Source organism: Chondrus crispus, genomic scaffold (assembly GCF_000350225.1).
Source record: "Chondrus crispus Stackhouse genomic scaffold, scaffold_41, whole genome shotgun sequence".
NCBI classification, from domain to species: domain Eukaryota; phylum Rhodophyta; class Florideophyceae; order Gigartinales; family Gigartinaceae; genus Chondrus; species Chondrus crispus.
In genome coordinates, this window is record NW_005179300.1 from 80,729 (window position 1) to 101,656 (window position 20,928).

Here is a 20,928-nt window from a genome sequence, read left to right on the forward strand (position 1 = left end):
AGCTAGCATGGTCGTCGATGTCACCGAATATTAGCCAGGAGGGAACTGACCGAAACAGAGTGAGGGCATGTGTGCATATGAGTGTATCGTAGGAACTTGACTATTTAACATAAAATATTCAATTTTATTACGGAAAATATTTCCATGGCATGACAGCATTGTGCATAACTGGTCGAAGAGACATATCTTTGCATTGAATTCCCTGTGGACCACTCGGCATCCACACAGGTCCCATGTGCTCTGCGGTCCACATCACCACCATAGTCAGCACAGCGTTTATCCGAGTCTTGGAGACCGTTCCCTTCGCGCTGCGTCTCGTTTTTTACAAAGCCAGAAGATGTCACTTTCAGGATGGCGAGCATCCATGACGCGTTTAGCCCCGATGGCGTCTCGCCAATTGTCCTCGTCACGGGACGCTAGCGTCAATGTTCTCTCCGGTATCCCCGACAAGCATGCCGCTCGTCGCGTCCGGATTCACAGGCCAGCGAAGTGAGTAAACCACAAATTGTCTTCTTTGCGTTCCTTCCGTTCATGTTATGCATATTAATCTAGAGACTGACCTGCGGAGCTTGTGTGCGCTCTCAAAGGGTTGCGACGCAACAGGGCAGAGGCGGCCTTACCCAGATGTGGCGGCTGCAGTTTGAGAAGATCGAAGGCGATGATCGATGGACAAACCCACTTATGGTGCGTCATTGAAATTCAACATGATATCTTGCATCCCGTGCCGTTGCGTTGCAGCGGCAGATTGTTTGAATACAAAGAACTCTAACATTATTCCTGCATTGATCATCATGGTTTTGTTTCTTCCATGCAAAGGGATGGACAAGTACTGGAGATCCGCTGTCAAACATGGGAATGCCTTTCCCAACTAAAGAAGCTGCTATGAAATATGCAGAGCGCAACGGGTATGAGTACAAGGTTATAGAACCAGAGGAGGAGAAGCAACAAGTGCGGAAGATTGCCCCTTTCAAACGCGCGATGGTACATCACTGGCGTCACGAAGCCCCAGTATATGAAGGCGACGGCGCCAAGTAGATCAAGAAAAACATGTCGCGACTTTGCCCATACACCTGATGTCTCTCTTGCCGCATAGCAATGCGACTTCGACCCTGAAACGTCGGGTGTTCGTCGATGCTAGCATTTCGTAGTCTCGCGGTCGCCCTAGAAGCTTTCACTCATGTAAGCCCTAGATGGAACCGAGTGACAAGCCGTGTGGTTTTGCATGTTTGAGTTCTCAGAGCTCGAGAAGCATCATTGGTAGCGGCTTGAACAACGTGCAGCAAGCGATCAATGTTTTTACAGGACGGGAAGGACATTGTGAAGGCGACGGGATCTTTTGATTGTAAAGGGATCCTACTTTTCGAAAGACGTGTATCTCTCGCGCTTACACACGGGAGGCAAATTTTTGTCGTCGTAGTAGATGCCAAACTGATGGAAACTTGTCAAGGTAAGGTTTATTTTATACATGAACAGGCTGTCGTTTCTTTGCCCTGTCCAAAACGAATGGTACAGTCATTACCTTGGAGGCCTGGGTCAGATTTTAAAAAAAAAGTTTCCGAAGTCCAGAATGGGGATTGGCGCACATCTGTTGACAGATATGACATCATAAAGACTCTAGGTTCACTTGGCAAGTGTATCGAAGCCGCATTTTGTTGCTTACGATGGCCGCATCAGATCGGCCATCGTCCAGTAGTTAGTTGAGGTAAAGTTCGTAAACCAATCCCATTGATACGGCTTGTGCCGAATACTCGAGACTCAAATTAAGAAGCTAGATCTAGGGCTTTCACGTTTTGCGCAGATGCCGATAATAACCGCGCCGCAATGGATCCTAATTTGACAATAGTTTGGAGATAGAAGGTTTCGTTAGCTTCCAAGCAGGTCAACTCAATATATCAAAGATGGAAATTGGGTCTTGACAACTTACAATCTTCTCAAGAAGGTCAAGGGCCTCAGTGGTTTCGGATTGCCTACCTAACTTGGTAAGGATATGTACTTTGGTCTGCAAAGCGTAACGAGCGTTCTTTTCAATGGAAAGGAGTTCTTCACATGCTGCCAATTCTTCTTCGAGCAAGCCGTCAACAACAACAGCTTTGTTGCCTCTAGCCGGTGCACCAGCTAGAAGCCAGCGATGATAAAACCATGCTGACTGAACATCAGGCTCTGTATAAAATGCTTGTCTTACAAACTGCAACTCATCAGAAAGGAAGATGTTAGGTCCTTCGGAATGGATTCGCGGAAGCAAAACGCTTCTGTGATGCCATGCTGAATAGTTCGCAAAATCATCATTGATCTTGCCCTCAACAAATTCTAGCTCTTGTCTCCACATATTCTCTTCCTCTCCTGGCGACTTGGACTCAAGAATAGAACGCACGCGCATGCGATGTGCCCAGCCGTGGAAATTGCGACCGTCTTTAGAAAGCATATACGCACTCAACCTCTGTTCCTCTTTCAAAGATGCGTCCCTCAAACCTTGGGACACCTTCGACATGTGTTTTCGATCAGAAAGAAGCCAAAGGCGGTGCTGCCACGCTGGATATGCCTTTGGGTGTCTCTGAAGTGCTAGAGATGTTAGCTGCAACTCTGACTTCCACTCATCGTCAGTTAGAGATGAAGATTCACTTTTTGCGATAAGAATCTCTCTCCGAAACGCCCATAAGGTGTACTCATCTGGGTTTGATTCGATAGCTCGTTGAACAACACTGTATTTCTTTTCAAACTCTTCATCAAAAACAGATTGCTCCGGATCATTTCGAATGACCAATGCCCTGCGTATCAAACCCGCTTGAAATATGGACCTTTCTTTGTCCTGCTCTAAAGCCTCTGCGCTAGGGCGAGCACGCCTCACGCCATGCATAGCTTACTGTAGATGAGACAATCGGCGCGAAGCTCGGCGGCAAAGAGAAGATGGTACATTCCCACTTGCCAAGCGCCCCATTCGAGCAGGAGGAGACAAACGCTCACGATATGTTTGGGTACTGTACCTATTGCGTTTTCCTGAACGTATGATTTAGATCTAACACTGAGGGCTAAGTGTAATGTATGATAGGCAGTGCCTACAGTACCAGGGTACAATATTATTCACCGCTGCGCCGGAACAAATCATCCCACTGTAAGAGGACCATTTGCCGGAACAAATCATCCCACTGTAAGGTCCCCTTACAGTGGGATGATTTGTTCCGCAGTACGTGTACTGTCCAGTAAACATGCGTCAGCCTGGAAGGCCCATGAGTGACGTTGTTTTAAGTACTGCTGGACTCGCATGCTGAATTGGCGAAAGATGCAGTCGAATCGCCGCAGTTGGGCATCCTAACACCTCTCCGTTGCACATCCGCAGGATAGCGACATCTCCTCATCACATCTCACTGCGCGTTGGAGCCTCACAGAGACTTAAATTTGTGGCAAGTGGGCTTTTCCTTGCAAGGCAGGTTCTGCTCCGTCATACTACGCATTGCAGTATCCATCTTGTACTGAAAATTTCATACGACTCGACATCTTGCCAGCCAAGGCGAAGATATTGAAATATTTGGCGATAGAATGATTGACGGGGAGGACAAAGCTCTACGGTATATGAAGGAGTGAAAGAACTTGTCTTTTGCATATCGCTGTAGTCTCTCTGTGCAAGTCAACTCGCATTCAAGTGCGATGATTTGGTTGTTGATTCTGGTGGTCCTTGCCTATTATTCGTACCGGGTTCTTTACGCGCAAAACCATGTCCATGAAGCGACAAGACATCCACACAGGGCGGCCCTTCCAAAAATCAAACCAGTGCAAGTGCCGGTAACCACCACCCTCTCGCCTAGAGACGAGATTGCCCGTACTGTGGAGAGTCTCGACTGGTGCAATGAGATCACTCGTATCTGTTGGCCACATATCGGAAAGATCGTTGAGTCTCACCTCGCTCCGACAATCGAGCCGTTGATTAATCTTTATTTGCCGAAACCATTTTCGAAGTTCAAGTTTATGAGCGCAAGTCTTGGCAAAGACCCTTTGAGGGTTGACAGAGTGACGGTGCACCGGCGATATAAGAACTCAATTGCACTTGACCTTGACGTCTCCTTCATCGGATCACCAAATATGTCAATGAAGTGCGCTCCGTTCCACGCGCCGTTTGGGGTCAAGGAACTGAAGTGGAGGGGGAGATTAAGCGTTCTGCTGCGACCGCTTATTCCCACTCTGCCGCTAGTTGGAGCTGTCCAAGCAGCAATGATTACGCATCCAGAGGTCGACATGGATTTCACGGGCGTAGCTGATTTCGCTGATTTCGGTCCTGTTGAAAAGATTGTTCGAAAAGTCCTAAGAAACGTCATTGCCTCGATGCTAGTCCTTCCAAATCGTTTTATATACAAACTCTCTGACACCATTGACTACTTTGATGTGTATTATCCTCCAGCTGGCGTAATTGCCATCGTTATAGAAAAGGGGAGAGGTTTCACGATTGAAAAGAAGCTGGGAATGATCAAGCAGGTGCCAGACCTGTACTGCAAAGCGACGTTTGGGCTTGAAGATATGAAAACAGATGTGAGAATGAACAATTTATCTCCTGAGTGGAACTCGTTGAAACTGTTTATTTTGTCGGACTATGAACAGCCTTTCGAGTTGAAGTGCTACGACAAAGATACTGTGACACGGGATGACTTGGTAGGATCCCTGTCATTAACAGCGAAAGAACTTCTTACGACGGGTCCAAAATGGGTCCCTCTTGGCGACACTGATGACCGAATTGCGAAGCATGGCGAAATTTTTGTTGGTGCGCAACTGTATAAGTTGCAGGATCCGAAGCTGCCAGTACGAGGATACTGCTTACTATCGATTTTAATCAATCGAGCAACTAATCTACCACCAGAAACAAAGGAGGTCGCCTGCAAAGTTTGGGTGGGAACTAAATTACTGTTTGAAACCCCGGAGATTACAAAACCATCAGAACCGCTTCACGGGATTGACCCGACAAACCCTGAATGGAATTTTCATTATGATGTCCTTTGCGATGATACTTCAGAAACAAGTATTGCAATCCATGTGGTTGAGCGTAAGAAGACTTTGGGTCGATTGACTTTTCGGCCAGATGATTTGATATCTGTGCAAGACAAGACAATAGAAGGAAAGTTCTCCATTGGAAACGGGGCTGAGCTTCGTGTAAAGGTGATGCTCCGAGGACTTGCGGAAGATTCGATAGCGTAGAAGGGCTGTAAAACCATCGTCGCTGATTCGGGGGCTAGAACAGGGAGGAATGGGTGCGAAGACATGCGCAGTGTATTAAACTAGGACAAACGTTCCAACTCACTAAGTCTGTTTGTTTAGGATGGCGTTTTTTCGGGCTCTTCTATCTGGAGAGCATCTTTCGGTCTGGTGCCCTCCGGGAATACCTCCCAAGGTGTAGAGTATTCAAAACTGCGGTACTCCTGCGCAATCTCGACGGGTTCTTGGACCACTCGCTTCTCGGTGTCGTCATATCGCACCTCCACGTATCCTGATAGTGGAAAGTCTTTTCGCTGCGGGTGACCCTCAAAGCCGTAATCTGTCAAAATTCTTCGCATGTCCGGATGACTATGGAAGAACACGCCGTACATGTCCCAAACCTCGCGCTCGAACCAATCGGCGCCCTTGAAGATCTTCGTCGCGGACTCGAGTGGAGTGATTTCATCCACATAAGTTTGAACGCGGATGCGGGCGTTGAATCGTGTAGAGAGCAAGCTATAGACGACACGGAAGCGGTCTTTGCGCTCGGGATAGTCCACAGCGGTTGCTTGAATGAACCCTTTGAACTGAGAAGAGGAGTGCAACTTTAGGAAGCGCAAAACGCGGATAGTCATATCATTTGGAACCTCTAGAACCATCTCAGCACCCATCGGCGAATTTCCACTCTGGATACGCGCAGCTGTAACGGAGTTGGGAAGCATCTCAACGATAGATGCCATAAATGACTTTTGTTGATCCAGCATGGGACTGCTCAGGGGGTTGGATTGAGCATCACTTGGTTGAGCACATAAAGTGCGGAACGCATTAGGAGATGGTCGTCTTGAAAGCGCGGTAGCAACCCTCCGGATATTCATCATCACATTCATTCTGTCCAGTTCGCACGGCTATCTTCTTTGTCACTTTGATGGATATGGTCTCCAAGACTGTGAAGATAAACACAGAATGCGGCGCAAAATAGCTGATTGTCGGGCAATGTGCGATCTGATGAGTACCTTGCAGGTGTTGTGGGTGGTCGAGGTGATGCGAAGGGAACTTTTTCCAAGGAGGCGGGTTTCTGCTTTTGCAGCCCGCAAACATGGGTTATGAGAGGGCTACTGTGCCCAATCATGGTACAAAGAAAAAGTTCAGATTCGTTTTAGTCAAAAAAGTCGTCCTTAATACATCCAGATCGTACATTTGTTCAACGTGTCCTTCTGCGGCAAGAATTGCACACATGTGGTCTCCTCCAAAACCAGCGAGAACCGTGTCTGCATTGCAATTGATACAGCTTCTCCGCATCATTGCAACCTCCCCCACGTTCCCATAGCGGAGAGGACTATCAGGCAGGGGAAGCTTGGCTTCTTAATCAAAAGGGTTTGCGCTCAAGAAGCTTTCCTAGCCATGGCGACTACCAAATCTCAGGCAGGCGATGAGCGCGGTCCTTCGACATCGGGAAACCAAAGCCGTGGAAGTACACCGTCAGACTTCTTGAAGGCTGTGCTAGGAAGACCGGTTGTTGTCAAACTCAACACTGCTACCGAGTATCGTGGTATTCTTACCTGCCTCGATGGCTACATGAACATCGCCCTGGAACAGACGGAAGAGTACGAAAACGGCGAATTGAAGAACAATTTTGGAGACGCCTTCATTCGCGGAAATAATGTTATGTACATTTCGGCGGGCAGGTCTGCGTAGATTTTGGTGGTATCTTTCCCCTACAGCGCAGTTGACAAAGCTATTTGGCTGCAACTCAGGAGCCTCAGGATGCACGCATCTGAGAACGTATTTAAGGAAATGGGGTAAGAGGCAAGAGCCTGTTCGTTTTGGTACTGAATGGATTCATTTTTGACTTGATCAGACAACATATCTTTATGCAGTAAGCCTTTTTAACTTCCCAGGCCTAACACGTAGCCAGACTATCGTTTTAGCTCTTATTCCATGAGGCTTCTGGGGGGAACATATATCTCTTTTTGGGCCAACAGAAGGGTTAAACAGGTTGACAAGCAGCCTATCTGCCATCGGGGGAGGCGACTAGATTTTAATCAAGGCGATGACAACGCGAGAGCAATGGAGCAAACATGCGCGAGACAAATCGCGTGTGTACGTCCAGGGGATTTGGATGGACAACATACCGGTGTTTCTTTAAATTTGTGCAGATGTCCTTCTCCTTGTGATGTTTTTTATCCCGCAAAAGCAAACTCCGTGTACTTAAGGAGACGTCCTAGACTTTGTGTGTCACATCGAGTAGGGCGGACTTCCTTTGAGACTCGTATTTGCACGAACCACTTGGGCACGCTTTTCCATTGAAAACCCAGTCATCATTTCATCTGCAGCATATGTAAAGACTGCTGCAAATGGTCGCCGCCCTCCATCGCCATAGACCAAGAAGACCTTCGATCGATAGGTAAGCTGGGTGACTGTGGCAAGTCTCGTGGGTTTTTTTTTTTTTTTTTTATGCCGTAGATGTCCCTGACAAGGTAAGGACGTTGAAGGCGACTCATACTCACACGAGCAACCAATCGATATCGAAGGGTCACTTGACTGACGTGTTGAATGGACAAGGTCTGAATTTTTGCATTCTTGGCCAAATAAAGAATCACATTGTTGGCCCCGCAGTAGTACCTACAGTATCACACTGCACAAGGCCGAATCAGTGGAGCTGAACCAGTCTGCACCCCTTGACGAGTCCCAGGAGGGGGAAACGTCCAGTCACCTGTGTACCCGAACTCCCAACCGGAAATCAGATTTTATCTCACCCTAAGATTCCACAATTTTTCTCTGACGAAAGGATTGAACAAGAGATTGTGGACAAAGCAGACCCCTGGAGCTTCGGTTCGTGCAAGCTAGCTCAACACGACGAAGGCACTTATAGACAGGGACCGGCCGAAGGCTTCTGTAGACTACAGACGTCACCAACCACTGCCGTATTCTACGTTTTCCCTCGCACCCATTCGACAGTACCAACTATGAGTCGCCCGCGAGTTGATATGGACAAGCGTCAGGGAGGAATAGCGATTCTATCCTTTGCAAACCCACCCGTGAACGCGTTATCTTCAACCTTGCAAAAGGAAATTTCGACTGCTCTCAAGTCTGTTCTCGCGGATTCGTCGGTTCGCGCGGTTGTCGTGCACGGGGCTGGATCTCCAGGTTTCTTTTCATCTGGTGCTGACGTTTCCCAGTTCGCTGGCTTCGCCTCAGGACAAGAAGTTTTCTCAGCAGAAGGGTCATGGTTTTATTCTGGTGCGGAAGAATCCCCTATCCCCGTAGTTGCGGCGGTTGATGGAGTTTGTTTTGGGGGTGCACTCGAGTTTGCTCTGTGCTGCTCAGCGCGAGTTGCATCGGAGAAGAGCTCCTTCTCATTGCCAGAACTCAAGCTGGGCATCATTCCAGGTCTAGGCGGTACCCAGCGGCTTCCGAGGCTTGTTGGCTTCGAGAAGGCCATTCCCATGATGCTGAATTCTTCGGTCTTGCCAGCCCACGCTGCCTGCGACGCCGGTCTAGTCGATGCAGTTGTCTCTTCGGATGTTCTTGAGGCTGCGGTCAACTACGCCCAGAAGCTTGCAGATGGGAAAATCCCACGCGCAGAGAAAGCGATTGACAGGACTGACAAGATTGGAAGCCTGCAAGAGTGTCACGCCATAGCTGCGAAGCTGAAGCGCGATATGGTTCCAAGGCTCTCCCGTGGCGGACATATGAAACAGTTTTCGGACCTCATTGATGTATCGCTGTACGGCGTTCAGCATGGTGGAAGAAAAGGCCTCAAAGAAGAGGCTCGAGTATTTCTCAAGTTAGTAACTTCACCAGAATCTCAAGGAACGGTGCACATGTTCTTCGGTTCTAGGCAGACTTCAAAGGTTAAACTGCAAAATGATCCCTGTGCCAATGAGAAAGGGAGAGTACCTAAGAAAGTTAGCATTATCGGCGGTGGACTCATGGGGGCTGGGATTGCAACAGCTATCTTGTCCGCAAATATCCCAGTCGTGATCAAGGAGCTTAACGAGAAGTTCGCAGCAAGTGCTCGAAAGAGAGTGGAGAGAAATCTTGGCATTAAGGGAGCTTCCAAAATGCAAATGCTATCTGTTACAACTGAATACGATGACCTTCGCGATGTTGACATCGTGATCGAAGCAGCTCTTGAAAACCCAAGCCTGAAACAGGAAATCTTTGCAGCACTGGAGTCCACTTGTCGCCCAGACTGCATTTTAGCTACGAATACATCCACGATTAACTTGGATTTAATCGGAATGGGGGCTCCTATTGCCCACAAAGAGGGAAGAATTATAGGAGTACATTTCTTTGCTCCCGCTCATAGGCTGCCATTGCTTGAAGTTGTTCGGACTGAATCTACTAGTGCCAAAACAATCAAAGACGTTCTCGCTCTCGGAAAGAAGATTAAGAAAACACCGGTTGTGGTAGGAAACTGCGCGGGATTTGCAGTGAATAGACTCTATTTCCCTCAGAGCATGGTGGCGGGATTCCTCTTGATAGAGCTGGGTCTGGATCCCTACAAAGTCGATAGAGTTTGTGAGGCCTTTGGATTACCGATGGGCCCGTTCCGTCTTTCTGATCTTGTAGGTTTGGACATAAGTGTTGCCGTCGGCTCAGTTTTTTCCGCTGCATTTGCGGACAGAACGGTGGAAACAAACCCGGTCATCGCAGAGATGCTTGGAGCAGGTCGGAAAGGACAGAAGTCCGGTGTGGGTTTCTATCGCTACAGCAGTGAATCCAGGAAAGCAGTGCCTGACCCAGATGGGATTGCACCTTTCCTCGAGCGTGCTCGCGCCAAGGTACACTCTGGACCTGAAGCTGAAAAGCTTCGAGCAGTTGTAGCAGACCTGTCGGATAGTGACATCGTCAACATGATTCACCTATCATGCGTCAACGAAGGGTACCGTATTCTTGAAGAAGGTGTGGCTATGAGCTCCGTAGACTTGGATGTTTGCTCTGTTATGGGAATGGCATTCCCTGCCTTCCGTGGCGGACTGATGTACTGGGCTGAGAAGACATTTGGGGGAGCCGTCGGTGTCTTACAAGAGCTTGAACGCTTTCTCAAGATGTCCAATGGGTTTCCACTGTTCAAACCTTCGCAGAGCCTCATCCGCTCAGCAGCGCGCAACAAGGCTGTTGGAGAAATTGTACGTCCACCACTTTCGACCGGAGAGCACGGTGACGTCGTCATCGTTTCGGCTTTCAGAACGGCTGTTGGACGCGCAGGACGCGGCGGTTTCAAGGATACCTTACCTGACAACTTAATGATTCCAGTTCTCAAAAGAGTTTTAGAAGATACTGATGTGAACGTCGAGGAAGTTGGTGACCTTGTCGCCGGAAACGTCCTTCAGAGAGGAGATACAGGTGTGGTCCAACTACGTGTTGCCGGGCTACTCTCTGGTTTGCCAACTACTGTCCCTGTTCGCACTGTCAACCGTCTTTGCTCTTCTGGGCTTCAGGCTATCGCCGATGGAGCTGCTGCCATTCAGGCTGGGTATCAAAAAATCGTCATCGCGGGGGGTATGGAGAGCATGAGTATGGCTTCGATGCAGAACAAAGAACTTCGTCCGAATCCACAGGTGAGAACTCTCAAAGAAGCTTCAAGCTGCTATTTCCAGATGGGTGAGACATCAGAGAACGTTGCTGAAAAGTTTGGAGTCTCTCGAGAAAAGCAAGACAAAATTGCAGTGTCCAGTCACGCTAAGGCGTCTGTTGCGAAGCTCGCCGGGAGGCAGAAGAGTGAGATTGTCCCGGTGAAGACGAGGGTGACGGTCATTGACAGGGAGACCAAGAAGGCAACTGGTGTGAAAGATATCGTCGTTGATTCTGATGAGGGTGTAAGGCTTGGGGTAACGATAGCGCGCCTTGCCAAACTTCCGGCCGTCTTTCGCAAAGGAGGTAGCACCACTCCAGGGAATTCTTCGCAGCTCAGCGATGGAGCTGCATTAGTGATGCTAATGAAGAGATCAGAAGCGGAAGCGCGCGGCCTCGAGCCCCTTGCTAGGCTTCGATCATATGCTGTAACTGGAGTGGACCCTGCAATTATGGGTATCGGACCCGCAGCCGCGATACCATTAGCGCTCGAGAAGGCAGGCATCACCACGGATGATGTTGACCTATTTGAAATTAACGAAGCCTTCGGATCTCAAGCAGAGTACTGCATTGAGAAACTGGGCCTCAATCGGGACATTGTCAACGTTAACGGCGGAGCAATCGCGATTGGTCATCCATTGGGGATGACAGGCGCTCGGCTGACTGTCTCCATTATTCACGAGCTGCATCGGCGTCAAGGTCGCTTTGGAGTAGTCTCAATGTGTATCGGTTCGGGAATGGGGGCAGCAGCTGTGTACGAGATCAACAAACCGCAGCTATCGTCAAGATTGTAGAGTTCTCAGTTTTGCATGTGAAGAAGAGAAAACTATACGCTTCTCAACAAGAGTCATTTCAATTCGCAACTGCAGGTAGAGAGCGTAGGTTTCAGTTAAAACCACTTAGGAGATCGTGATCATTCCAGGAATAATGTTCTGTCGACGTAGTCAAGTAGAGCGATTTTCAGACTTCGAAAGAAGCTTATATCAAGGCCCACTCGTTTGGTACTGTATTTTCTTCACCACTTGGTCTGTAGTTTACCCATCAGTACCCTCTCTAACAAAAACGTTTCGCACACCAGCAAGTCTTTTGCCCACGAACCGGCCGAGACGGAAGTTCGGTTCAATATAGCTGACGTCGAGGAGGCCTTGCGGTTCGAAGAAGTCAATCGGCAACGCACTTCGCAAAGCAGTAATCACCTTCTGCATGTCATCTGGTAATGTTTGCTTCTTACCGTCTTCCGTTTCTACAATCTTCACTGAGTGCGAAGGAGTCTCTACTTGTAACCGCCCCGGGGCAACAAATTTGTAGTCACACTCGGCCCATAGATAAGCATCGATGTTGCCCGTGCCGTCCACAGAAGGGAAACTCCACAAAACCTCATTAATTAATTTCTTCTTCTCCGGATCAATCTTTTGTCCTATTTTCCGTATTCGAATACTCCCGTCCGTCTTTGTCGTCATTGATGAGAAAATAAGTTTCCATTCACCTGCAAGCGCCATCTCGGTGAACGTGTCAGTGACAGGTTTGGCGTTGAGACTCTCAAGCTCCAAAATGAGCTGCTCCACTTTTCCGTGTTGAGAATCAAGGTTAATGAGGGAGCTTAAGACTTTAAGCAGTCGCACTTTCGCAGTTTCTGCGTCGCGCTTCCGAGGACGTTCTGAACTGGGATGTGAACCATTTGAGCCTTTCTTTCCGCTGTGGTCACTCGAACGCCAATGCCCTTGCTTTGGTGTGCGCATAAAGACCTCCATCGTAGATGCCTTGGGCTGATATCGCGGCACAGGGAGGATTCCTCGAGATCTGTGCAGGCTGCAAGCCCCGTATTTTGTGATCCACGTCCGGTCTCGGAAATCAGCTGGAAATGGCGCTGTCGACCATAAAGAAAATGCTGCCATGCTGAACCGACAAGACTCTTTGGGCTTGCCGTTTCTGTCGTGGATAAGACTTGACCAGTCGGGGCTTTCGCGTAGGTTAGGGCTAACCTCACATATGGACCAATTGATTTTCAATCTCTGATCCCAACTATGAAGACGACCTCAGTTAACGAGACCGCAAAGAGGCATGCGGAGATGCTGCAACGAGGTAAATTATTATATTTTTCGAAAACATTATCATAAGTTTTTCACTGGTTTTCCCCCTTTGATCCACATCTCCCCTGCTTTCTATCCTCAACCACTGGACAGACATGGGAAGACGGCGTCTGGCAATTCAACAAATATCAAGACCCTTGCAGGTATAAAAATGACAAAAAGAAGTTTACTGCATCCCAGTCGCTATGAAAGACACATAAACTCTTAGGAAACGAGAGGCGGAGAACGGATTGTAGTCGAATCTGTTCTCTTTTTTTTCAGTACAAAGAGAAAAGCTAAAATAATCTACGCTGCAGCATCAGAGGGGCATCGATGGCCTGCTTACATCGTTTTTGTAAGATGGTTTATTGGATAAATATGAGACTGGAGTTCACATCGGGGATCGGGGGTATGGTATTCTGTGGGCCAGGCACATATCGAATGCTAGCACAGAAGCACAGTTGCACTTCTCCCTGAACAAGTTGTAAAGGTGATAAAAGGGCTAGTTTCAATACTTTCCACAGTAGGTAAGGGGCTCGGCGACTCTGGACAGCCATGTATGTATTGAGTCTACCAGACTTCGTTAAGCACGATTCTAAAGAGATCATGTGGCTGAACAGGCTACCAAGCGCCTCTGGAAAACTATGTGCTGTGGTTTGCAGTATTATACTTGGCACTTACTGGTTTACTCTCCTATGTTGCATTCGCGAGAAGGGAAAACGGGTGAGCGCAGGAGGGTTTGGAAACGTGCTCAAAAACACGTTCATGAGTGCTCTCCGTTCTTTTATGAAAGGAGCTGTTTCTGTACGTCATGACTGTGTCCAACATAGAGAAAGACCCATTATTGACGTTTGAGAAAGAACATTGGAAAGCAGCGCAGCATTCAATTTTGCGCATCTATCCACAGAGTGGATTTCCAAACATTGCGGACGTGGCGGACGGGCGGAATTGTTATCCTGGTGATGTTCAGAAGTCAGCCAAGAGACTTCTATGCTTGAATTGGAAAGGTCTCTTCCGGCTGTAAATACGATCGCGTGGAAGCTTTCCACCCGAGAGCAGGTTGAAGGGCACGATGAGGGGGCGTGCAAAAGCCATACAGTGACTTGGAATAGGAGGAGCTTACAGTGGAAAGGAAACTACCGTGGATAGTAGATCAATCTGAATGGTCAAAATGGGAAACGTAGTTTACAAAGGGCACATTCAGGGATTTGGGGCCATTCCAGGTATCAAATTACTTTATGTAGATGCGAGAAAATTACCGAAAAGCATGGTTTCTCTGTCCAAGAATCATAGATATGGTGAAGGGTTCAGGTGAGATCCAGGGAGATAGAACCGGCGTCCCAACAGATGCAATCCCAAGGGAATGACTCCGTTTTCGGATTGATGGGGTGTGCCATGCCACGAGAAAGGGGCGTGAAGTGGCGGGAAGAGAATGGCACGAAATATTGCCAAGGTTGTTATCTCTGTAACGTGTGAGCGGGGGATAAGTTCGACTCCGAAAGAGGGCCGACGCAACACGTATCACCGAGAAGGCCGTTTTTGGGTGTCTCAGAGGCCTCGCCAGGCAGACAGCCCCGGCGTCGAATGATTCGCCACGTTCACCCACCTCCAAAAAAACAAATATATTTGGGGGCCGTAACAAGTCCTTTTCGCCGCTCTCCCTAACCCACACCCCTCAACCCACATTCATCACCTCCCACCCTTTTTACTCACAAACAACTCCTACCAGCCCACCTTGCGCACCCCCCGCTTCTCCTTGGAGACCCCGGCGGCATATTTAGACATCCCGCCATCCGCACGCTTCGCTATTCATCTCTCTAGCCCCTCGCCCCCTCTTCTCCGTACAAACGTCCCTCACCCCCCCCCCCCTTCCCCTCCCTTCAAGGATCACCCCATTCCTTGCACAACGGGCCATAGGCACCATTGCCTGTCTATATCCCTCGATCCCTCCTTCCCCTTCCCCCCCTTCCCCCCCTTCCCCGATGTCAACTGAAGATTCCCCGACCCTCGATACAACCGTTCGCCGCCGTGCGCGAACTAATCTGCACAGCCTCTTCACGCGCAGCCGTTTCCGTCACTCCAGCCGCCGCCGCCATTCCAACCTTGCCACTGTCCCCTCTTCCGACCAAGATCGCTCCTCCGTCCCCGAGGACGGCAGTTTCTCTTCCTTCCTCCATCGCTATCGCCCGCACCCCCCAAGTACCCCGCGAGAGAGCCCCCCGAAGCCGATCTACATTTACCCGGGCTTGCTACGCATCTTCCGTGATAAGGCCATCGCCCTGGATAATCAATGCCCCGCTGTACATTACAAGTGTCGCGAGTGCCGCAAGGATCAAAAAACCCCTGTCGCTGATCGGCAAGTCCCTCCCGAAAACGGTGACTCAGATTTTGGTCATTCGGCTATGCAGATACCCCCGCTGCATCTCATCGCCCCCCAGTGCCCGCACCAGGTGTCGTGCGCTATATGTCTTGAGGAGTTCCATGGCAAAGACCTCGTCCGCAAACTCCCGTGCAACGTCAACCACGTCTTTCACTCCAAGTGCATTTTGGACTGGTTTATTTCGCAGCATCGATGCCCTCTCTGTAATGAGTCGGTGACGAACCACACCCGCACTAATCAGACGGAGATTCGCCGTGTTCCAGGCACTCCCCATCGTATGAACGCAGACGGCGAACTGCTTGCAACGGACACGCAAACCGACGTGCATGCGCAGCAGCCTACTCTAAGCGCGTCTGAAATCTCCTCATCACAGCCAGCTGCACGTGATCAATCGCGCGGGCAACCTTCAGCTCACCATCGCCGCCACGAAACACAGGTTTCTCGCCAGAAACCCCCGCCCGGCGAGAAGGGCAAGAAGAAGCAGAGAGGTTCGCGCACGTACTCATACATCGTACACGACAGCGTGCGCATGGAGCTGAATCGTGTCACTCCTGTTTAGGCTTCATTTCCTTGGCTTAGCTGACTTCATCATGTGGCGAAGCAGCACCGCTTTTTCGTGGACTGTTAGATTGTCGAAGCCCATCATCGGGGTTGATGCAGATGATCACCTTGGAGAATGTTTCAGTGACTTGTGTCTGTTCGTTTGTCCTCTTATCGTTTTCTGTTGGAGGAAGAGAATATGTGTTCTTTTTATTGAAGGGGTAGATTCGCCGATCTATCACGCTGGCTCCCGCTGATTACAGAACATTTAAGACTCCTTTTCGGGACTGACACAAGACGTTTCTCTGCAATGCTCGAGACGATCAAACACAACATTGCCGGGACGACATGTGAAAATATGGCATAACAAACCCGGAGACCTGACACTCGCAATTTGTTAGATCATGTGAAGAAGCTGAATCTTTTAGAAACTAGGTTTGAAGCTCCGTCGAGAAGATATAGTTGCTCCGTTTTGAGGACAAGTTCCGGTCACGGGGACCTTCGTATATAGGGCACCCCTCAGTGTCAACAGCAAATAAAGCTAAGCTGTGCTTGTGGTTTCGCTAGTTCCCGACTCTCTCACATCAGCGCCTGTGTTTATAATGTTCCCAGCAAAATGCGCTTCCAAATTCATCTACAGAGATTCGTCCACTCGTGCTCATTGATTCCCCTTAGCATGCGGGATGGAGCACGTCTGTTGCTGGCCTGCATTTACGACCGTTAAGCTGCAGCAGCATGGGCATATTCGCGCCTTGCCATTAGTTGAGTTTGTTTCCTGGCTAGCCTCTCAGGAATAAGACTTCTCCACAAGATGCTTATTCTCTTTAAGCTCCGTGGCGATACTAATCACCATCTCTACACCATCTCTACTGGATGGTCAGAGCGTCTATGGCATGGATGGGATGGGTGCAGATGGGGAGCTTCGATTTTCTTGATCCATGCGGCGAATACTTACAGCACACAGTGGGCAGGATACTGTAATTAGTCGTGCCCTCCCTCGGTATGATTTTTTTGGGGACGTCGACGATCGGCCTCTATTGAACTCTTCGTCCGCGCCTGCCACCAGCACAGTCATAGTCAACCAAACTCTTCGTCGTCTTTCGTAATTCCCATCTTTTCGCACACATTGTCGACGGTATTATACTGTATCCGGATTTTGAAGAAGTCGGACGGAGAAACGAAATCAGACTAGGGCCCCGCTCGATCCTGTGCGGGATATATCTGTAACGGCAAGGACTTTTCGCAATGCGCCCTCTCCTTCTCAAAGGTCATGAAAGGCCGTTAACGCGAGCCAAGTTCAACAGAGAAGGAGATCTTTTGTTCACAACAGCGATGGATAAGTCACCTAGTGTTTGGCGCTCCTCGAACGGCGAACGCATTGGTACTTACAAAGGCCACAATGGTGCTGTGCGCGACATTTCTGTGACATGGGACACAACTAGGGTCATAACCGGCTCTGCGGACAACTCTGCAATTCTTTGGAATGCGGAGACCGGGGAAAAACTCCATCAGTGGCACTTCAAGTCACCTGTCCGCTCTGTTGCCTTCAGCCCGGGTGATGCCTACATCGCAATTGCAACTGCGAAACTCATGGGACAGGCATCCAACGTATTTATATTTGCCCATAACAAGAGCTCCAACGAGCAAACTGAGGAGCCGGTCAAGGTTCTAGAAGGGCATGAAGGTACGATTACCAGAGTGCTCTGGCACGCTTCGGCAGAAATCCTCTTGACTGCGTCAGAAGATAAAACGATTCGAAAATGGGATGTTGAAGCTGGGGAGGAAATCCAATGCGTTACAGCTCACAAGAACGATATCAAGGATTGTCAGTTCAGCGCAGACTACGCAATGGTGATTACAGCATCAAAGGATCACACGGCGAAGTTATGGAGTTTCCACGACTTTAGTTTGCTTCGTACATACACCGTAGATCATCCGGTTAACTCGGCAGCTGTGTCGCCCATATTTTCTCATATTTTACTTGGTGGTGGCCAGGAGGCAAGCCAAGTAACTACAACCGGTGATCGCCAAGGCAAGTTCGAGGGAAAAATCTTCCATTTGGTCTATGAAGAGGAGCTCGGACGCGTCAAGGGTCATTTCGGGCCTATCAATACGGTAGCTTTCTCTCCTGACGGCAAACAGTATGTGTCAGGAGGAGAGGACGGCTTCGTGAGATTACATGATTTTGATCCGGATTACTTCACAAAAGGACAAGAAGGGCTTGTCTAAGCTGTTTACATATTGTTTCTAACGTACCGTAAATACCTTACTACCCTACGCCTCTGACGGCCAAAGGTCAACAATGCAGACGTTCTTACATTGCGATGCCCGCTGCACCTCTTGAGTATCTCACTGTACGTGAGCACGCATCCCGCCGCTCCTGTAGTCAAGCGTCGATATCAGTCGTCCTCTGGGACGACCCCGCCCCATTCTACTCCACCCGACTCAAATGAGGAACCGAATTGTTTGACATACACCTCGTCCTCGTCTTGCAGAACGCATTCAATATCACTTTTCGGATAGCTTACACAAAGAAGCGCGTAGTCCTGGTCGCGCATTTCCTTGAGCAAGCCCAATGCCTCACTTTGGTCGACTTCCCCTGAAGTTATTTTCACCGCGCAAGTGGTACAACACCCATTTAGACATGAGGAAGGAATATCAGCGTCCTGATCCGACATGCCATGCCAAACATACCGATCCTCCGGAACTTGATATTTTAAAACTCGATCATTCTTAGGATCGTGTACTGTAACTGTGTGGGTCTTCGCATTTGGGTTCTACAAACAAATTACGACCCGCCGAAGCAAATACATCAAGAAAATTCTCGTTAGACATAAACAAACAAACTAGTGCGCCTTTTAATGTGTGACGAACTTACCCCTGGCAATGAGCCATCCCTTTTTTTCATCTGGATAGGCGTTGCGATTGGAGGCGTTCTCCTGCTCAATGCGTCTTTGCGGCGAAAAGTCGCTCGATGGGTCGCAACTCTGCCGAGAGGCGCTCCCTGGAAGAACGCCAAGGTCATTGTGCAAAGGCCACCAGTGAGTACCTGATCGGTAGTGGGCGAAAAGGAATACGAAGAACCTTCACACAACCCTGAAACGCTCAAATGTAGGTGAAACTGTTCTGTGATCAAGTCGATGATGACAAGAAGCCGTAGTCTCAGCGAAAAACGTACGGAAAGGAGGTGTTGAGATTATTCGTTACCGGATAAATTTTACTTTATGCGGGTGTGATCTCAGCCGTATCGAGTTAGATCCCAGTTCATCCATTCTAATTTTTTGTTTCTTTCTATTGGTCCACAACGAAATTTGGCAGATTAGTTGCCTTTTTGGAAAGGAGATTTGCCAGTACCCTTGGTACTGTAACTCTCAGAAGTGAGAACTTTTCTCCGGTAGAAGCGGCCCTGAACATAAAAGGCCTCTGGGCAGCTGAGAACGCAACGAGCAGAGAAAAAATGCTAGGGGAAGATAGTCATCCATAGAGCTTATTACTTTTGAGTGCTCCATTACTGGCAGTTCAGAAATGAGCTCCATGTGGTTGTATGCGGAATGTGGAACGCGATGATGTTGTTATGTTGAACAGCACGAAGTGTGGGATCTCAATTTGCCATCAATGTGTACAAAGGTTATGCATCGCAAGATTAGAATTGAAAGCTTCGGTGTTTCTGACTTGCTTTGTTCGCCCGCGCTGACCTCCAAACTTGTTCAGTAGCATATCGTACTGAGTAGAGCAAGTGGAGATATCGGTTGAACACGTTTGAAACATACTGTTCATGAGCATGAACATGGTAAACACAATCAGGTACCTATAATCACAGTCAGTTCCTCGTTCTAAGAGCCTGAATGATAGCACTCTTCTGCCCATTTTGTTGGCCCTTTATACCAGTACAGTATGCAGAAGTGGGCAGCTCTCCGAGATCGGACAGTTCTATTGTCATGTTACATGAACATGTATAATAGCAGTGTCGATAGAGTTCACCAGAATATGAGACCGGGTATTTAGAGCAGCACCGTTCTAGAACGTGTTGTGTATTAGCGAAAACTCTAGTGTTGTCCACTCCCAACAGCAGGGTTTTCTGCCACAAGAGTCTGCCTCGTAGTCTGTACATCATCCAAAAAGTCGTTGGTGATTTCATGGAGGACCATATATGATGTGTAGTATGCATGCGCCTCCTCTACCGTTGTGGAATGCACAAGGCAAAATGGCTTTTTCAGTGCCAATTTGGCCATGGATATCCCGCCGGTACTCATCGCGGATATGCGACGACTAATAAGGGCGGACATGTGCAGGTCAATATGGAGCGAAGGGTCAGCCATCAGCAAAACTGCGAAGGTGGACACGGCATAGGTCAAGCACGACCATGGCGAATGGTCGGAACCCCATCGCGCAAGGGCGAACGCGAGGAGGAGGTGACAAGGGTCTGCAGGCGTGCAGAGGCAACCGATATCGACACGGCCCGATTAAGCTAGCGATGGATATATACGAAGCGAGTAGGAGCGACCAAATGCATGTAAGCGAAGGTAGCATGCGAAGAAAAGACAGCGGCAGACAAGCCCAACACTTGTGCTGAATCTCCTATTCGCCCCCTGACCTTCTCCTGTCCTCGTCACAGCGAGAGTACCACCCGTAGACCCTTCGCGCTTCACCCAGAATCCGTACGGGATGTCCGAGCTTCTCAAAACCGTACAGTAACTTGATCCGCTATCGTGCATCTCTCCCGTGCACAACACTTTTATAGACGGGGCACAGGATTCTCACAACTCCAACTCTACTGGCAGACTTTGTGTTTCTCACGGAATTGAAATGGACCAAGACAGGATAGTAACTCCATGCCCAAATCCTCGCTAACTACATTTTCACCAGCCCCTCAGCTACCCTGCAGTTACAGTGGACGAATCACTGCACTTTGTGCGGCCCATTCTGTGTATGCTTTATTCAATGACTATTGTTGAGGCCCTCTCAGAGTGGTCCGGTGTCATTGATACTGTAATTACAACAGTTCAGTACAGTGTAGTGTACAGCACGTCAAGAACCAGAAAAAGCATTCACGAAAATATCTCAGAGATACAGTACAGATTGAATCACAATAGTGAGCATACGCTAGCTGGCTCTACTAGAGAGCCAACCTTCTATGAAATTTCTGAGATGATGTATCCGACGGATGGTCATTCTTGATCTTCC

General features: G+C 48.8%; 11 protein-coding genes; 6 read left to right on the forward strand and 5 right to left on the reverse strand.

Moving 5' to 3' along the window:
• Window positions 1–337: 337 nt before the first annotated feature.
• CHC_T00010087001 (NADH:ubiquinone oxidoreductase iron sulfur protein) lies at window positions 338–1,442 on the forward strand. XM_005718458.1 is given in 4 exon segments: window positions 338–489; window positions 588–684; window positions 817–1,035; window positions 1,036–1,442. 3 exon segments carry the CDS (start codon window positions 338–340, stop codon window positions 1,033–1,035), a joined length of 468 nt encoding a protein of 155 aa, XP_005718515.1. The 3' UTR covers window positions 1,036–1,442.
• Window positions 1,443–1,783: 341 nt separating this feature from the next.
• CHC_T00006421001 (hypothetical protein) lies at window positions 1,784–3,205 on the reverse strand. The gene is made up of 3 exons (XM_005718459.1): window positions 3,058–3,205; window positions 1,925–2,856; window positions 1,784–1,828 (listed from the first exon to the last, which is right to left on the reverse strand). The coding sequence occupies exons 1-3, from the start codon at window positions 3,203–3,205 to the stop codon at window positions 1,784–1,786; spliced, it is 1,125 nt and encodes a 374-aa protein (XP_005718516.1).
• A 437-nt stretch (window positions 3,206–3,642) lies between these two features.
• CHC_T00006422001 (hypothetical protein) lies at window positions 3,643–5,284 on the forward strand. XM_005718460.1 is given in 2 exon segments: window positions 3,643–5,178; window positions 5,179–5,284. The coding sequence occupies 1 exon segment, from the start codon at window positions 3,643–3,645 to the stop codon at window positions 5,176–5,178; it is 1,536 nt and encodes a 511-aa protein (XP_005718517.1). The 3' UTR covers window positions 5,179–5,284.
• A 10-nt stretch (window positions 5,285–5,294) lies between these two features.
• CHC_T00006423001 (hypothetical protein) lies at window positions 5,295–6,053 on the reverse strand. The gene has a single exon (XM_005718461.1). The coding sequence runs from the start codon at window positions 6,051–6,053 to the stop codon at window positions 5,295–5,297; it is 759 nt and encodes a 252-aa protein (XP_005718518.1).
• Window positions 6,054–6,058: 5 nt separating this feature from the next.
• On the reverse strand, window positions 6,059–6,304 carry CHC_T00006424001 (hypothetical protein). Its single transcript, XM_005718462.1, has one exon. It carries the CDS (start codon window positions 6,302–6,304, stop codon window positions 6,059–6,061), a length of 246 nt encoding a protein of 81 aa, XP_005718519.1.
• A 272-nt stretch (window positions 6,305–6,576) lies between these two features.
• On the forward strand, window positions 6,577–6,870 carry CHC_T00010084001 (Sm-like protein, LSm6). The gene has a single exon (XM_005718463.1). The coding sequence runs from the start codon at window positions 6,577–6,579 to the stop codon at window positions 6,868–6,870; it is 294 nt and encodes a 97-aa protein (XP_005718520.1).
• Window positions 6,871–7,529: 659 nt separating this feature from the next.
• CHC_T00009349001 (Fatty acid beta-oxydation multifunctional protein) lies at window positions 7,530–11,761 on the forward strand. XM_005718464.1 is given in 5 exon segments: window positions 7,530–7,579; window positions 7,844–8,675; window positions 8,916–10,965; window positions 11,023–11,549; window positions 11,550–11,761. The coding sequence occupies 4 exon segments, from the start codon at window positions 7,530–7,532 to the stop codon at window positions 11,547–11,549; spliced, it is 3,459 nt and encodes a 1,152-aa protein (XP_005718521.1). The 3' UTR covers window positions 11,550–11,761.
• Window positions 11,762–11,789: 28 nt separating this feature from the next.
• On the reverse strand, window positions 11,790–12,650 carry CHC_T00006426001 (hypothetical protein). Its single transcript, XM_005718465.1, has one exon. The coding sequence runs from the start codon at window positions 12,648–12,650 to the stop codon at window positions 11,790–11,792; it is 861 nt and encodes a 286-aa protein (XP_005718522.1).
• Window positions 12,651–14,806: 2,156 nt separating this feature from the next.
• CHC_T00006427001 (hypothetical protein) lies at window positions 14,807–16,326 on the forward strand. XM_005718466.1 is given in 2 exon segments: window positions 14,807–15,763; window positions 15,764–16,326. 1 exon segment carries the CDS (start codon window positions 14,807–14,809, stop codon window positions 15,761–15,763), a length of 957 nt encoding a protein of 318 aa, XP_005718523.1. The 3' UTR covers window positions 15,764–16,326.
• Window positions 16,327–16,989: 663 nt separating this feature from the next.
• CHC_T00008431001 (Translation initiation factor eIF3, subunit I) lies at window positions 16,990–17,973 on the forward strand. Its single transcript, XM_005718467.1, has one exon. The coding sequence runs from the start codon at window positions 16,990–16,992 to the stop codon at window positions 17,971–17,973; it is 984 nt and encodes a 327-aa protein (XP_005718524.1).
• Window positions 17,974–18,143: 170 nt separating this feature from the next.
• Window positions 18,144–19,158, reverse strand: CHC_T00006428001 (hypothetical protein). Its single transcript, XM_005718468.1, has 3 exons — window positions 19,051–19,158; window positions 18,623–18,865; window positions 18,144–18,521 (listed from the first exon to the last, which is right to left on the reverse strand). The coding sequence occupies exons 1-3, from the start codon at window positions 19,156–19,158 to the stop codon at window positions 18,144–18,146; spliced, it is 729 nt and encodes a 242-aa protein (XP_005718525.1).
• Window positions 19,159–20,928: the final 1,770 nt, after the last annotated feature.

Excerpts from the sequence above, each read along its gene's own strand:
- CHC_T00010087001 (XM_005718458.1), top strand. The coding sequence starts at position 338 with ATGTCACTTTCAGGATGGCGAGCATCCATGACGCGTTTAGCCCCGATG. Across the intron at positions 490-587 it reads CGGATTCACAGGCCAGCGAA|GGTTGCGACGCAACAGGGCA; the intron begins GTGAGTAAACCA and ends GCGCTCTCAAAG. Across the intron at positions 685-816 it reads GATGGACAAACCCACTTATG|GGATGGACAAGTACTGGAGA; the intron begins GTGCGTCATTGA and ends TTCCATGCAAAG.
- CHC_T00006421001 (XM_005718459.1), bottom strand. The coding sequence starts at position 3,205 with ATGTTTACTGGACAGTACACGTACTGCGGAACAAATCATCCCACTGTA. Across the intron at positions 2,857-3,057 it reads TAATATTGTACCCTGGTACT|CTATGCATGGCGTGAGGCGT; the intron begins GTAGGCACTGCC and ends ATCTACAGTAAG. Across the intron at positions 1,829-1,924 it reads TTGACCTTCTTGAGAAGATT|GATCCATTGCGGCGCGGTTA; the intron begins GTAAGTTGTCAA and ends TTGTCAAATTAG.
- CHC_T00006422001 (XM_005718460.1), top strand. The coding sequence starts at position 3,643 with ATGATTTGGTTGTTGATTCTGGTGGTCCTTGCCTATTATTCGTACCGG.
- CHC_T00006423001 (XM_005718461.1), bottom strand. The coding sequence starts at position 6,053 with ATGATGAATATCCGGAGGGTTGCTACCGCGCTTTCAAGACGACCATCT.
- CHC_T00006424001 (XM_005718462.1), bottom strand. The coding sequence starts at position 6,304 with ATGATTGGGCACAGTAGCCCTCTCATAACCCATGTTTGCGGGCTGCAA.
- CHC_T00010084001 (XM_005718463.1), top strand. The coding sequence starts at position 6,577 with ATGGCGACTACCAAATCTCAGGCAGGCGATGAGCGCGGTCCTTCGACA.
- CHC_T00009349001 (XM_005718464.1), top strand. The coding sequence starts at position 7,530 with ATGGTCGCCGCCCTCCATCGCCATAGACCAAGAAGACCTTCGATCGAT. Across the intron at positions 8,676-8,915 it reads CTGCCTGCGACGCCGGTCTA|CATGGTGGAAGAAAAGGCCT; the intron begins GTCGATGCAGTT and ends TACGGCGTTCAG. Across the intron at positions 10,966-11,022 it reads GGAGACCAAGAAGGCAACTG|CGCGCCTTGCCAAACTTCCG; the intron begins GTGTGAAAGATA and ends GGGTAACGATAG.
- CHC_T00006426001 (XM_005718465.1), bottom strand. The coding sequence starts at position 12,650 with ATGGCAGCATTTTCTTTATGGTCGACAGCGCCATTTCCAGCTGATTTC.
- CHC_T00006427001 (XM_005718466.1), top strand. The coding sequence starts at position 14,807 with ATGTCAACTGAAGATTCCCCGACCCTCGATACAACCGTTCGCCGCCGT.
- CHC_T00008431001 (XM_005718467.1), top strand. The coding sequence starts at position 16,990 with ATGCGCCCTCTCCTTCTCAAAGGTCATGAAAGGCCGTTAACGCGAGCC.
- CHC_T00006428001 (XM_005718468.1), bottom strand. The coding sequence starts at position 19,158 with ATGTTCAGGGCCGCTTCTACCGGAGAAAAGTTCTCACTTCTGAGAGTT. Across the intron at positions 18,866-19,050 it reads CAACTAATCTGCCAAATTTC|TTTCACCTACATTTGAGCGT; the intron begins GTTGTGGACCAA and ends ATCACAGAACAG. Across the intron at positions 18,522-18,622 it reads GGGATGGCTCATTGCCAGGG|AACCCAAATGCGAAGACCCA; the intron begins GTAAGTTCGTCA and ends ATTTGTTTGTAG.